The sequence below is a fragment of the Podarcis gaigeae genome (assembly GCF_964106915.1).
Source record: "Podarcis gaigeae genome assembly, chromosome: 17".
NCBI lineage: Eukaryota > Metazoa > Chordata > Lepidosauria > Squamata > Lacertidae > Podarcis > Podarcis gaigeae.
Window position 1 is genome coordinate 36,766,014 of NC_139694.1, and position 14,793 is coordinate 36,780,806.

At 48.2% G+C, this 14,793-nt stretch overlaps 1 protein-coding gene across 1 annotated transcript; it reads left to right on the forward strand.

The window, feature by feature from the left end:
• Positions 1-6,017: 6,017 nt before the first annotated feature.
• PIM2 (Pim-2 proto-oncogene, serine/threonine kinase) lies at positions 6,018-14,022 on the forward strand. The gene is made up of 6 exons (XM_083719699.1): positions 6,018-6,267; positions 10,363-10,469; positions 11,066-11,116; positions 11,228-11,600; positions 12,324-12,500; positions 13,348-14,022. The coding sequence occupies exons 1-6, from the start codon at positions 6,228-6,230 to the stop codon at positions 13,512-13,514; spliced, it is 915 nt and encodes a 304-aa protein (XP_083575825.1). The 5' UTR covers positions 6,018-6,227; the 3' UTR covers positions 13,515-14,022.
• Positions 14,023-14,793: the final 771 nt, after the last annotated feature.

Here is a 14,793-nt window from a genome sequence, read left to right on the forward strand (position 1 = left end):
ACATTGGCTCTCCTGGAGGAGGACCACTCTCCTCGAGGAAGGGTGTAGAAAGTGGAGCCCCACAAGGGTCAGTATATGGGGACCTGTGCTTTTCAATCTGTTCATAAATGAATTAGGTTTAGGGGTGAGCAGTGAGGTGGCCAAGTTTGCTGCTGATATGAAACTGATTGGGGTCAATTTAACAAAAAAACATTGTGACAAGCTGCAAAGGAACCTTTCCAAACTGAGTGAATGAGCCATAAAATGGCAAACGCAATTCAGTGCAAAGTAGTGGGTGTGCGTTGGGGCAAAAATGATTAATTTCATGTATACGCTCATGGGATTTGAACTTGGTGACTGACCAGAAACGAGACCTTGAGCTCGATGAAGATGTCAACCCAGTGTGCAGCAGCTCTGAAAAAGACAAATCCATGCTAGGAATAATTAGGAAGTGAATTGAAAAGAAAGCTGCTGATGTCACAGGGCTGTTATACAACTCTTCATTTGGAACTATGTGTACCGTTCTGGTTGCCTCACATCAAACAGGATATTGTGGAGTTGGAAAAGGTCCAGAAAACGGCAACTAAAAGGGGTTTGTGTGACATTTCTATGAGGAAATGTTGCAGCATTTGGGACTTGTTAGTTTTTTTTAAAAAAAAAAAGGTGAGTAGGAGGGGACATGCTAGAAGTGTGTAAAACTATGTATAGCATACAGGGAGTGGATAAAGTTTTTCTCCCTCATTGCCCTAGAACTCGTGGACATCAATTGAAGCTAAATGTTGGAAGATTCAGGACAGAGAAAACAAAGTCCTTTTTCACACAGTACATAGTGAAAACTGAATGTTGAACTAGGGGGGGCTCTGGCCTGATCCTGCAGGCCTCTTCTTATGTTTTTAATGAACATGACTTGGGTTCATTAATCTCAATGGGTCTACTCTAAGTGGAATTAGCATTGGGTACAACCCTGAACCTAGACAGCATCTTAAAAAGCAGAGACATCACCTTGCCAACAAAGGTCCGTATAGTAAAAGCTATGGTTTTCCCAGTAGTGATGTATGGAAGTGAGAGCTGGACCATAAAGAAGGCTGATCGCTGAAGAATGGATGCTTTTGAATTATGGTGCTGGAGGAGACTCTTGAGAGTCCCATGGACTGCAAGAAGATCAAACCTCTCCATTCTGAAGGAAATCAGCCCTGAGTGCTCACTGGAAGGACAGATCCTGAAGCTGAGGCCACCTCATGAGAAGAGAAGACTCCCTGGAAAAGACCCTGATGTTGGGAAAGATGGAGGGCACAAGGAGAAGGGGACGACAGAGGACGAGATGGTGGGACAGTGTTCTCAAAGATACCAGCATGAGTTTGACCCAACTGCAGGAGGCAGTGGAAGACAGGAGTGCCTGGCGTGCTCTGGTCCAAGGGGTCACGAAGAGCCGGACACGACTAAACGACTAAACAACAACAACAACCCTGAAACCTTAAAGAATTGTATCTGTAGCAGAAGTATGAATATGAATATGAATTATTAAAAGACGCTCCTCAAATTTCCTTCAAAACTCCAAATGAGAAAACTGACAGAAAGCAGAAGACAGGCAGTGTCCTTGGTCAATGGGGACATTGGGATAATACAAATACTTCAGAAATGTTTGCACTGATGGAATGATCAGAAGAGGGAGATAAGCTCCTCAAATTCTCTTCTAGCATCCGTTATTGTTTGCGTGGATTTCAGTGAGTGTACTCTGAGTAGGACTAGCATTAGATACATCCCTAAGTCTCCTACAACCTTTTCTTTAGATATTAAGGCTGTAATCCTGATTCAGTTTATTTATTTATTTATTTTTGAATAATATTTATTAAAGTTTCAAAAAAGTTACAAAAATAGAAAGAAGAAAAGAGAAGAAAAAAATACAAATACAAAAATAAAAAAACAATTAAAAACAAATCAGTCTTTCCATGTCTCGTCTTTCATTTGCTTGTTTCCCTGACCTCCTCACACCTCCCTTTTTTGTATTCTAGTTCAGTAGTTGTTTCAGCAAGTCCTTACCCTTTTTGCTTTTATTTTGATATTTTATCTTAATATAGTGTAACTTTACATTTTCACCTGTTAACAATCCATTTTTACATACCCCTTTATAACATTATTGCTAAAACCACATAACTTCATTCCAGCATCCCTCTAGCATTCCTTAATTTTACAGTGTTTCTGTAAATAGTCTTTAAATTTATTCCAATCTTCTTCTACCGACTCTTCTCCCTGGTCTCGGATTCTGCCATTCATTTCCGCCAGTTCCATGTAGTCCATCAACTTCATCTGCCATTCTTCCCGGGTGGGTAGATCTTGTGTCTTCCAATACTTTGCGATGAGTACTCTTGCTGCTGTTGTTGCATACATAAAGAAAGTTCTATCCTTCTTTGGCACCAATTGGCCGACCATGCCCAGGAGAAAGGCCTCTGGTTTCTTCAGGAAGGTATATTTAAAGACCTTTTTCATTTCATTATAGATCATCTCCCAGAAAGCCTTAATCCTTGGGCACGTCCACCAAAGAATCCTGATACTCAGTTTACCTGGTAATACCGCCCAGTGAATTCATTGGGACTTACTTCTGAGTAGATAGTGTTGGGATTGCACTTTTACACACTTACATACCCTTTAGAAAGCCCCATTGAACACAGTGAGACTGGTTTGGGTAAACGTGTAGGCTTGCATTGCACATTTTGAACTGTTAAATCTGGTCTACTGTAGGACAGCTAGCGGGGACCTTCAAATTCAAACCCCATCCACCCAGGCCGGCTTAACCTGGAACCAGTGATGATGGGACTTGTAGCCCAACAACATCAGACAGGCAACAGATTCTTCTTTACTAGAACCATTTTGGTTTTGTTATGTTTTTAACCAAAAGCATCAGCAGCCCTTTTGCTCCTGAATCATCTTGACAACCCCAGGCAGCTGTGAACTTGGTTATTCATTTGTCCTCTTAAACACCAAACATCACTCTGCTGCTTCTGTCCCATCCTGTTCTCTTTGTCCGAGTATTAAATATTTCTGGATGTGTCAAGCTGAAAGTCTTCAATAATAATAATAATAATTAACCATCAGATCTAACTTGAGATTAAACACACTATTAAATGTTGGCGTTTTAACAGAGAAACTGTTGTCCAGTTTCCCAGCACACCTTTCTTAAGAAATCAGCAGACACCAAACTTTTGCAGACAAAATACTCATCTCCTACTGGACTGTGATGGATTTTGTCTTCTGTTGTATTTGATGTGGTGCAAAACACCTGCAATTTGCCTTTGCTCTTTAAGAGCTCTGTGGGAACAGACCAACATCCTGTCTAATCCTCTTTCCCAGTGTGCCCAAACAAATGCCCCAAAAAGCCCACAAGCAGCATATGAGGACAACAGTCCTCTCCCATAGGGAAGAAGTTCTGCTGATGTCCATGAAGTCAATCCCAGGTAAACATGCATCAAGCTGTAGTGCAAAATGCAGTTTTAAAATGACAAAAGAGACGGGGGCAGTGTGGAGTATTTATGTATCCTAATTCAGGGGTAGCAAATATGGTGCACCCCAGATGTTGCTGGACTCCAACTCTGATCAGCCCCAGCCAGCCTGACCAATGGTGAGGGATGATGGGAATTGTAGTCTAGCAACATTTGGAGGCACTGCACTGGCAACCATTGTCCCCTAATTCATTCATACTTTTTTAAGGAGAGGGGAGAATAAGATTATTTGTTTAAAATGGTTTAGGGTTGTATCCAGGGTTAGTCCTATTTAGAGGACACCTATAGATTAATTGTAGGGACACGGGTGGCGCTGTGGTCTAAACCACAGAGCCTAGTGCTTGCCGATCAGAAGGTCGGCGGTTTGAATCTCCGCAACGCGGTGAGCTCCCGTTGCTCAGTCCCAGCTCCTGCCAACCTAGCAGTTCAAAAGCACGTCAAAGTGCAAGTAGATAAATAGGTACTGCTCCGGCGGGAAGGTAAACGGCGTTTCCATGCACTGCTCTGGTTCGCCAGAAGTGGCTTAATCATACTGCCCACATGACCCAGAAGCTGTATGCCGGCTCCCTCGGCCAGTAAAGTGAGATGAGCAGCACAACCCCAGAGTCATCTGTGACTGGACCTAATGGTCAGGGGTCCCTTTAGCTTTATAGATTCATTAATTTCAGTAGATCTACTCTAACTTGGTTATATATAGTCCTTTGCAGCCATTGACCTCAGACCTACTAAAGCTCAGACCTTGTGATCAACAAGGTCTAACTGACAAGTCAGCTATGCGGAAATTGTTCCCAAATCATCAGTGCAGCATGATTCTATGCAAGTTTAAGGTAAAGGTAAAGGTACCCCTGCCCGTACGGGCCAGTCTTGACAGACTCTGGGGTTGTGCGCCCATCTCACTTAAGAGGCCAGGGGCCAGCGCTGTCCGGAGACACTTCCGGGTCACGTGGCCAGAGTGACATCGCTGCTCTGGCGAGCCAGAGCCGCACACGGAAACGCCGTTTACCTTCCCGCTGGTAAGCGGTCCCTATTTATCTACTTGCACCCGGAGGTGCTTTCGAACTGCTAGGTTGGCAGGCGCTGGGACCGAGCAGCGGGAGCGCACCCTGCCGCAGGGATTCGAACTGCCGACCTTTCAATCGGCAAGTCCTAGGCGCTGAGGCTTTAACCCACAGCGCCACCTGCGTCCCCAAGTTTACTTAGAAGCAAACCCCGCTATGTTCAATGTGGGGCTCAGTGTATTTAAATTTGCAGTCAACTCTTAGGTATATTTCTTTTGAATTAAGTCCCAGTGGGGTTTACTTCCAAGTAGGAACGGGTGGCGCTGTGGTCTGAACCACCAGGCCTCTTGGGCTTGCTGATCAGAAGGTCGGCAGTTCAAATCTGCACTACGGGGTGAGCTCCTGTTGCTTTGTCCCAGCTCCTGCCAACCTAGCAGTTCGAAAGCACACCAGTGTAAGTAGATAAATAGATACCGCTGCGGTGGGAAGGTAAATGGTGTTTCTGTGCGCTCTGGTTTCTGTCATGGTGTTCCGTTGCTCCAGAAGCAGTTTAGTCATGCTGGCCACATGACCCAGGAAGCTGTCTGTGGACAAACGCCGGCTCCCTCGGCCTGAAAGGAAGATGAGCGTCACACCCCATAGCCGCCTTTGCCTGGACTTAACTGTCTAGGGGTCCTTTACCGTTACCTTACTTCCAAGTAAATGTTTAGTGCATTTCACATAGAATCACAGTTGGAAGGGACCCTGAGGGTCATCTAGTCCAACCCCCTGCAATGCAGGAATAGGCAGCTCTCCCTCATGGGGATCGAACTTGCAACTTTGGTGTTGTCAGCACCACGCTCTAACCAAGGACACAAAGTGTTATATCTGCAGAGCAGGAAATGAAAGAAAGGAGACGGATCTACTTGAGGACCTCTGGGTGACCAACAGTAGATCAGGAAGGATTTCTGACTCCCAGTTGTTTAACATTAGGAAGAACAAAATAACTCCCCTGCCCCAAAATGAGCCAATCTGTTGTGGCCCTTTTGGTCCGCGAAAGGAAAGGAAACCCAATTCCTAGACTCAGTATATGCTCAGAGGCACCTTGCTTTTTAATCCCAGCTGTGTGCCTTCGGCATCTGCTCTGAGTGGAAATCTTGGGGTTCCTAGAAGAAAGCAAAGCAGATTTTCCCCCAAGGCAGCACAATGCAAACTGCTTTGAGGGTTTTTTGGGGGGGGGTTTTAAGCAATCAAGCAGGATATAAATTTTATGCAATAACTGAAAAAGCCTGAAGCCCTCCCGGGCTCCCATTCCGTGCGCGCACAGGTGCTTTGGGTGGGAGCCAACCCACTTCAAGGCCAAGAGGAGGGTCAAGGCTGCCGGGCACACGCGCCTCCTTGGATCCTCGCCACGTCCAAGCGTCTCAAGTTGATCTTTCCCGGTCGCGCGTGGAAAGGAAAAGCCCCGCCCGGCCCCGCCCTCCGCTTCCCGCCCCTCCAGTTGCGTAGGCTCATTTGCATAGAGGGCCAAAGGGAGACCTTTCATTGGCCGCCGCGGCGAGAGATGCAAATAAGCCGAGCCGCCTGAAAGGCCGGGTGCGTAAAAGCGCAGAAAGGAGTTCTCGGCTGGTCGGCTTAGGAGCGGAACTGGCGAAGCACTTGGAGCAGTTATGCAGCGCTGGGGCGCCCGCTTGAGCCGCGCTTGAGTCGCCTGCGCTTCTGCGGGCATCGGTCCGGGCTCGAGATCGCGGACGAGGAAGCCCTGCTGGGGACGATGGTCCCGGAGCGGAGCGAAGTCGCTTGGAGTTCCGCAGGTAAGGCGTGCGCGCCCGTCTCCCCCGCTGGTGAAGGTTTCCTCCAAGGCTCGCGCGCCTCTTCGAGTGGGGTCGGGTCTGGAGGCGCGGATTTGCTCAATGAGGACTAGCTGCTTGCCCTCCAGACCCGGCTTCCCTAGGGCGCCCATACGAGGCACCGGCTTGTCGCGTTCAGATGCATACTATAATAATAATAATTTATTTTTTTATACCCCGCCCAACTGGCTGGGTTTCCCCACACATGCTGTGTGTGTGTGTGTGTGTGTGTGTGTGTGTACACACAAACATATATAACGTTGCCAAACCTATTGTAAATGGAGTACCCAGTACCTCTGCAAAGCAGTTGCCATAAATAAAGTAGAGTAACTTTTATTTCAGTCCTGGGCTGTTGAAATGTAAATGTATCTGAACGCGGCAAGCGTGTACCTCGCATAGTTGTATATGTGTGTGTGTTTATTCATTCATTACATTTATATCCCGCCTTTCCTGCAAGCTGCTCAAAGCGGGGTACATAACTTCTCCCCATACTTGCTACCATAAGTGTCAACTCCCTGGGTGCCCGAGTATCCCCAAAATATCCCCTCAACAACTCTGCGAAGTACGTCCGTTACGCTGAGGCAGTGACCCAAGGTCACCCAGCGAGTTTGGTAACCGAGTCTGAGGGTTTGAACCCCGGTCTCCCAGGGCCTAGTGCAGCACTCTAACCGCTACACCACATTGTCTCTCATCTCCCTGTCCGTGTGCTCCCCAAAACTTGATGCGCTTTTTCAGCGGACGGGATCCTATCCAACTTTTCTTTCTTGCACCCTCACCCTGCTAAAGTTTTGGGTGCTGGGGCGCTTCCAAAGGCGCAGGAGCAGAACCAGTGCAGTGGCTGGTGGTAATTAATAATAATCTCCCTGACCTCTCCATTCCCATCCTAAACTGGGTCGCCCGCAGTGGGTGTAAGGCGGGGAAAAAGGGGAAACTCTGCAAGATGCGCCTTCTCGCTCGTGGCTGCAGGATAGGGCGCATCTCTGTGCATTTTTGCTCTTCTGTTCCTCTGCCCTGTTGGGTTCCTTTGCAGAAAGCTTCGGTAGTAGCGGAGACCTGCTTTCTTTCTCTGCTGCAGATCGCCCTGGTTCTTCGTCCGTCTCCCTCTCACTTCCTCGCCAATCGCCCCTCCTTTCTTCATTCCTCTCGACGCCCTTTTCGGACAGGGCTGCCGGTTCCTTGGAAAGGTGGGCGCCACCTCGGAAGCCCTTTCCCCCAGTTGCTGTCCACTGGACCTTGGGGTTAGGGGTGCGCCTAAGGCAACTCTAGGGTTTGGGCCCTGGAGAAACAGGGGTGTGCAATGCCTTAAAACCTGGAATAGCTCGGTTGGGAGAGCGTGAGACTCTTAATGTTGTGAGTTCGAGCCCCGTTTGGGGCAAAATATTCCTGCACTTGCAGGGGGTTGGACTAGATGACCCCGCGAGGTCCGTTCCAATTTACAACATCTCTATAATAAATGGGAGTTCTGGGAGGGGAGAAATGAAGTGATGTTCCACAGATGCGCCCTTTTTCTGCCTCCCTTTCTCCTTGTAAAAAAGCCACCTTTTGCGCAATCCTTCTTTTGCACAATGGTTTTAGGCAGCGGGGTCCCCTATTCCCGTGGCGTCTGGTTACCTTGCGTGCCCCCTAACCTGATGCACACAACACAAGGAAAGCGGGCAGGCTACTCAGGGAAGGTCGGAGAAGCAGTCTGGGTGGTGAAAAGCCTGGAAGCGGCGAGGGCGACTCTCTGCTGCCCCCCACCGAAGAAAGTGCGCGCGAGAAAGGGCGAGTCAGTTCGCAAACTCGTTAAGCATCCCTGCTCTCCCACTCCAGTGAGAAACTCCGCGGTATGCAGCCGTGGCTGGTTTGGATTCCTGTTAGATGAGATGTGCGGCATCTTTGTCATGCTTGCTTTATTTACAAACACATGCGAGCGGAGCATGAGTTCAGCAAAGAGGTCGCATTACCTCCAGCTAGATGGAAACTCTCTTTTTCCAAATTGCCTACTGCTCTTTCTTTCCTCCTGGTTCAGACACGCCTCCCCCCCCCCCCTTCCATCCCCTGGAGGGATATCTCCTCCCCTGATAACTCATTCAAAAACAGAGGATTTCCCAGAAACAACCTCCTAACCTTTACCTCCCATTGGTGAATCATCAGGCAAACATCCTGGATTCTCACCTTGCCCCATCTGCCTAACAAACGAACTCCTTTCTCATGCTATCTGTGGGATGGGCTTTTGCCTCAAGCGAAAGAAGCGCAGCTGAATGTGACCTAGTTTGAGTTGCTAATTCTTGGCTTCCTGAAGGGACACTTGTGCCTTTCAAGCCCTTTGTAATGGGAGCTTCCTCCATCTCCTCTTGCATTCCAAGCGCTGCAAACTGCAGGCGGAGCGCTGTTGTGCTCAACTCCTGCTTGCATGCTTCTGGCAAACATCTGGCTGGCTGGCCACCTTGAGAGCAAGATGCTGGAGTTAATTTGCCATTGGCCTCATCCATCAGGCTCTTCTGGCAATCTGTTCCTATCATAGTTTTGCAGCAAGCAAAATGTGTCAGGGACAGCCTTCCTCCATTGCTGCATGCATCTCCTTCCTGGAAAAAAAACTTTGCCCATTGACTTTAGCTGTTCAAGGCAAGGAACCTCCATTCATAAAAAAGGAGTTGGCCACAACACACCCAAGGATCTTAGTCTGCAGCTCTTGCTCTCTCTTTCCTCCCACTTATTGTTTGTATTAAAGCTGGGCTGAGAGGCAGTCAACCAGGAAGTCCAGATTCACCAGCTGACAGGCTGGGGAAGCCGGTCTCTGATGGGCAGGAGAGCAGCTGTACTTCCTGTGAGTCACATGCAAGACTCTGGGCGGCTTTGTCATTTACTGAGTTGTCCTGTGTTTAAAGCATGAGAAGTGAGGATCTAAAATAGGCACCCCCAACCTTTGGCCGTCCAGATGTTTTGGACTACAATTCCCATCATCCCTGACCGCTGGTCCTGTTAGCTAGGGATCATGGGAGTTGTAGGCCAAAACATCTGGAGGGCCGCAGGTTGGGGATGCCTGATCTAAAGCCTCAGAAAATTTGGCTACCGCCTGCCCATCTTTGCTTCCTCCCTAACCCCTTCACTCCAGTGCCTTTAGGACCAAACAATCTGATGTTGGGGATGTCAAAATCCTTTCATACAGTTAAATAAATGGCAGAGCTCTTCTTTAATTTCTGGAAACTGCAAGTGGAGAGAGTGCTCTTGTGCAGTGGCGTAGCGTGGGGGGTGCAGGGCACAACATCTGGGGGTTAGGGTTAGGGGGCGCAAATTACTTGCCTTGCCCCGGGTGCTGACAACCCACGCTACATCACTGCTCTTGTGTTTAGGTTTCCCAGAGGCATTGGACTTGATGGACCACTGACCAGATACAGCAATCTTCTCTTATGTTTTCTTCATAGCAGCTGTATAGCGGGCAGGAGATAGACAGGCAAGCCTTTCTCGGGCCCAGAGATGCAGAAATTAGGAAAGCTTCACTTCTTGCAAGACGGGGGCACCTGTGGCCCTGCAGTTGTTGCTGGACTACAGCTCTCATCAACCCCAACCAGTATAGCCAATAGCTGAGGATGATGGGAGTTGGAGTCCAGCAACACCTGCAGGGCCACAGGTTCCCCATTCCTGGTGGGGGTGCATCTTTCTCCTCTGCTTGGGTAGTTTGGAGGAGTCGCTCTGAATTTGGGAGCCATTTGCAGTGTTCTTGAACTCAAATTCTTCTTGGAGGCAGTGATGCAGTGCGGTCGTTTTAGCCCCTGGCCTCAGTGGATTGACAGGAGAGAGTCCTTCTCTAGATGCTCATGTGGGCATTACTTTCCTCCCTCCAATACGGTGGAGTGGTAAGCAGACCTTGTTTCATTTGAGGGTCCTTCGGCTTAGTGGGGGCCCCAGAGTCTTGCCCTGGCAGTGCCAATCCAGGAGCCATCAGAACTGTTGCTGGATCTGGAACACCGGTTGGAACAGAAGCCTAGCATGATGCTGTCATGGTGAAACAGCTACAGCAACGTCCCAGTGTGAATCCAGCCCCAGTAACTTTGTCGTCTACTCTTTTCTCTCTAGGTAAAGACAAAGAACCCTTTGAAGCTCTGTATAAGCAAGGCAGTTTACTGGGCAAAGGTGGCTTTGGGATGGTCTATGCTGGACACAGGATTGCTGATGGACTGCAGGTGAGACTTTGTGATGGGAATGGCTGCTGGAGGGGCACTTCGCACATGATGCAGCAGCAAGTGTGAGCTTGCAACAGCGCATGGCAGGGTTCAGCAACCTAAGGCCCATGGGCCACAAGCAGCCCATGGGGGTCATTTAACCGAGCTGCCCGCTTGCCCAGCTAAACCAGCACGGAACGGGGACTCACTTCCATGGCGCCAGAAATCACATCTGCGCAGATTCAGATGCCAGAAATTGCGGGTGTGCATATTCAGGCCCACAGAGTGATCTCCACTGGAGTGAACCGGGACAGGCAAGGTAAACCTTGCCGAGCCCTGGTGCATGGGCCACCCCCAGAACATGGAGTGGGGAGGAGGAAAGGGAATGTCATTATGTTGGGTCAGCAGAAATGCCTGTGCTAAGACTGTGCTCCTTAGTGTTACGTTGAATTCCACCCAGGCAATTGGCCAGTTTCGGCGAATGTTGCTAAAAGAGAAATTCTGCAGTCCTGATCTAGGGAAAGTCTGGCTCCGATCCTGCTTCAGTCTCTGTGGGTGGAGGGGGTTTAAAACCGGTGTGATTTAGGCTCTTATCTCTCTTGTGTTTTATCCCATAGGTTGCAATCAAGCATGTTGCCAGGAATAAAGTTTCACACTGGGCAGAGCTGGTGAGTTTGTTCGAAAAGCGTTCACCTTCCGTACTGAAGCAACATTCTGTTGACTCCTTAGTTACCCCTGAACTCCTTGTACTAAGTTTATTCTTTGTCTTCCTTTTGCAGCCTAACGGGGCGCTGGTGCCTCTGGAAGTGGCGCTGATGAAGCTCGTGTGCTCAGGATCTGGCCACCGGGGCGTGATTCGCCTCCTGGACTGGTATGAAGGCCCCGAAGGCTTTTTCCTCGTCCTGGAGAGACCCGAGAACTGCCAGGATCTCTTTGACTATGTGACTGAGCAGGGCCCCCTCCCTGAGAAACTCTGCCGCCAGTTCTTCCGCCAGGTGGTGGAAGCTGCTCGCCACTGCCACGAAAAGGGGGTGGTGCATCGGGACATCAAGGACGAGAACATCCTGGTGGATTTGCGCACCGGCAACCTCAAGCTGATTGACTTTGGTTCTGGGGCTTTGCTGAGAGAGTCTGCCTACACAGAGTTTGATGGTGAGTGTCAATGCATTGGAGCGTTTTTCCACCTTGGAGGGAAGTGAGACCGAATGGCTCTGGCAGTGGAAAGGTGGGAGCTGCAACTGCTGAGAGCCCATATCAAAACAGGAGAATTTACTTCTCAGTTCTACTTCCCAGGGTACATTCGTCCCCTTGGAGATGGTTGGGATCCTAGTCTAGAAGACAGGGTCTCTAACTTCTGAGCTTGCTTTGAGGTGTGGCCTATGTTTATTTATTCGTTATGAATTATTTGAAGTCCCAGTAACTGGAGGTTTAAAAAACCCACAAAGCCAGATCCTGCGTGAAGATCTGCTCAGTAGGCTTTACAGCCCACCCTGTCAAAAGCAGGGATTTCTCAATCATGGCACTGTTATTATTGCTTAGAAAGGCCAGTCTTGCTAAATCTGGTGAGTTTCAGGAAACGGCAAAGGCTGTCCTGTTCAGCCAAAGCTCACTAGGCAAAATTATTGCCAAGATTGACTTTCAGAATCTGGTTCTGATTATTTGTTACTTGATCGCTTGTTGTTCTATCAGCATTGTTGTGTTTATTTATTTTTTAGCACACTCTTTCTATTTTTTTTCTGCTTTAATTTCTATAGAAGTGGTCTTTAATTTGTTTTAAATGCAATACTTAGAGTTTTTTGGGGGGGTTTTGTAAAAAATGAATGTATCTTAGGTTTGGAACGATTGGTAACCTGTTGGCTTCTCTCACCATCTCAGGTACCCGTGTGTACAGCCCACCAGAGTGGGTGGAATCCCAGCAGTACCATGCCCTGCCAGCCACAGTCTGGTCATTGGGGATCCTCCTCTATGACATGGTGTGCGGCGATATCCCCTTCGAACGGGACGAGGAGATTCTGGCTGCAACTGTGGAGTTCCGCACCCCTGTCTCTGCTGGTGAGTGTGTCTGCAAACTGAGGAGATCTACTTATAAACCCAACAATGAGTTGAATTTGAAATGGTTCTTACATTTCCCCTACTCGTGTTGATCTGGCCTCTTGACCACAGGGCCATTTGCCCTTTGAGAAGGACCTGGGTGGCTCTTGATATGATTTTCTTGTAAACCACCTAGGAAGGAAGAAAAAATCCTAAACTGTTCAAGATTCCCCATCTCTCCTTCATTTTTAGCTTGTGCCTAAAAGTTCATAGGGACATGGGTGGCGCTGTGGGTTAAACTACAGAGCCTAGGCCTTGCCGATCAGAAGGTCGGCGGTTCGAATCCCTGCGACGGGGTGAGCTCCCGTTGCTCGGTCCCTGCTTCTAGCAGTTCAAAAGCACGTCAAAGTGCAAGTAGATAAATAGGTACCGCTCCGGTGGGAAGGTAAACGGCGTTTCCATGCGCTGCTCTGGTTTGCCAGAAGCGGCTTAGTCATGCTAGCCACATGACCCGGAAGCTGTACGCTGGCTCCCTCGGCCAGTAAAGCGAGATGAGCGCCGCAACCCCAGAGTCGGCCACGACTGCACCTAATGGCCAGGGGTCCCTTTACCTTTTAAAAGTTCACACCCCATTTCTACCTATCCACAGCCTTAAGGACTAGTGACTTTGTTGTGTGTGTGTATGTGTACCTTTTAAAGAAGGAATTTCATTCTCAGTTTCTCAAATTGGTAAATCCTTGATTGAATCCCTGCAATCTCAAATTCAGATTATAGTGTACAAATGCCTAACTGGCACAGGGTGGCGGAATGCCTTTGCAAGCCAAGGCTCCTAGATATCCTTGTAATGTTGGCTCTTCTACTTTCCCAGACTGCCAAGATCTAATCCGATGGTGCTTATCTCTGGAACCTTCTGAACGGCCAACGCTGGAGCAAGTGCTGTTGCACTCCTGGCTAAAGCTTGACCCTCTTCTTCAGCCTGAAGAACTGCAGAGCCTAGCAAGCCCTCGGGCCACAGTTTGCAACAGCAGCGGCTGAGAGACTTAAAATCCCTTCTCTTCTCTTCTCTTCTCTCCTCTCCTCCCCCTCTGCGATGGGGAGGTGGTGCTAATTTGCTACCGCTTAACCTCAGGCAGCCAGGCTTGGTCACTGGCTGAGAAAGAGTTAACCTGGTTCTACAGGTGTGTGTGTGTGTGTGTGTGTGTGTGTGTGTGTGTGTGTGTGTGTTTTAAAGAGTTTCCCTCTTGTCTAGAGCCACAACTGGGTAGAGAATTCAGATGTCGGAGTTCAAAGTCCTCTCAGCTGCCCAAAGGATGTTTGAATTCTGGGCCTGCCCAGCAATCAGACGTAATTGAACATGTAAATACTTGTGTATTGCAATTTTTCAGCCTTTCGGAAGAAAAGGATTCTGGGGTAGGTTTTTGCTGCCCTATCGTGTGTGTGTGTGTGTGTGCTAATTTTTAAAAAGGAAATGTTTGCAGATAAATTTTGCTCAATGAAATCTGAATGGTAATCTATTTAATAAAAATTATTTTGTGAAAGTGAATCCTCCTCATTTCAGGTGAAGGGCTGTTTCGTCTGACTGCATTTACATATGGGAGGCTTGCAACGTCTGTAATGTGGAAGTCAAACCATACATTAGATTTCTCTCCCTAAAGTCTATCCTACATTTCTCATATGTCACAAATGTGAAACAAATACTTGGATGTGCCCATCTTGATTCTAACAGGGTTGGACCATGACCCCCAAACGGCGCACTGTTCCCATAACTGCATTAGTCACTTTGAGGTATCATAATTGTTCTGGAGACAAAACTCCTTTGTCGTCTTGTTCTATAATTGACCTCACAATGGAGACTGAGAAGGTGGTTGATAAGACAAAACCGTATTCCACTATTACAGCACCTGAAACTTCTATATATTAATAAAATGTAGGTTTGTCATATATCTGGAATTTCCCAGGCATGTCTGGGATTAAAGCGGCGAAAATAGCGCCGGGGGGGAATTTCAGGAAATTGGCAAAATGTCTGGGATCTTACCAACAGAAGCAGGAAGTGCCTTTTTGGGGAGGTGAATAAAGCTCAACAACTTTTATGCCCGGAATTTTACTTCCTGAAATATGGCAACACTAATTAAAATGAAGCCTTTTGGTCCAAACACTCAAAGCTGGCATGAAGTGGGGATGATGGGGGAAGCTTTTGGTCTATACAGGCCAGAGTTTTATTTGGTCTTGCAGGCCAAATTTGACCGATGGGCATGACATGATGTCACACGATGTCTCCAGAATATGGCGAATTTATGGTGCACATCTGCTATGT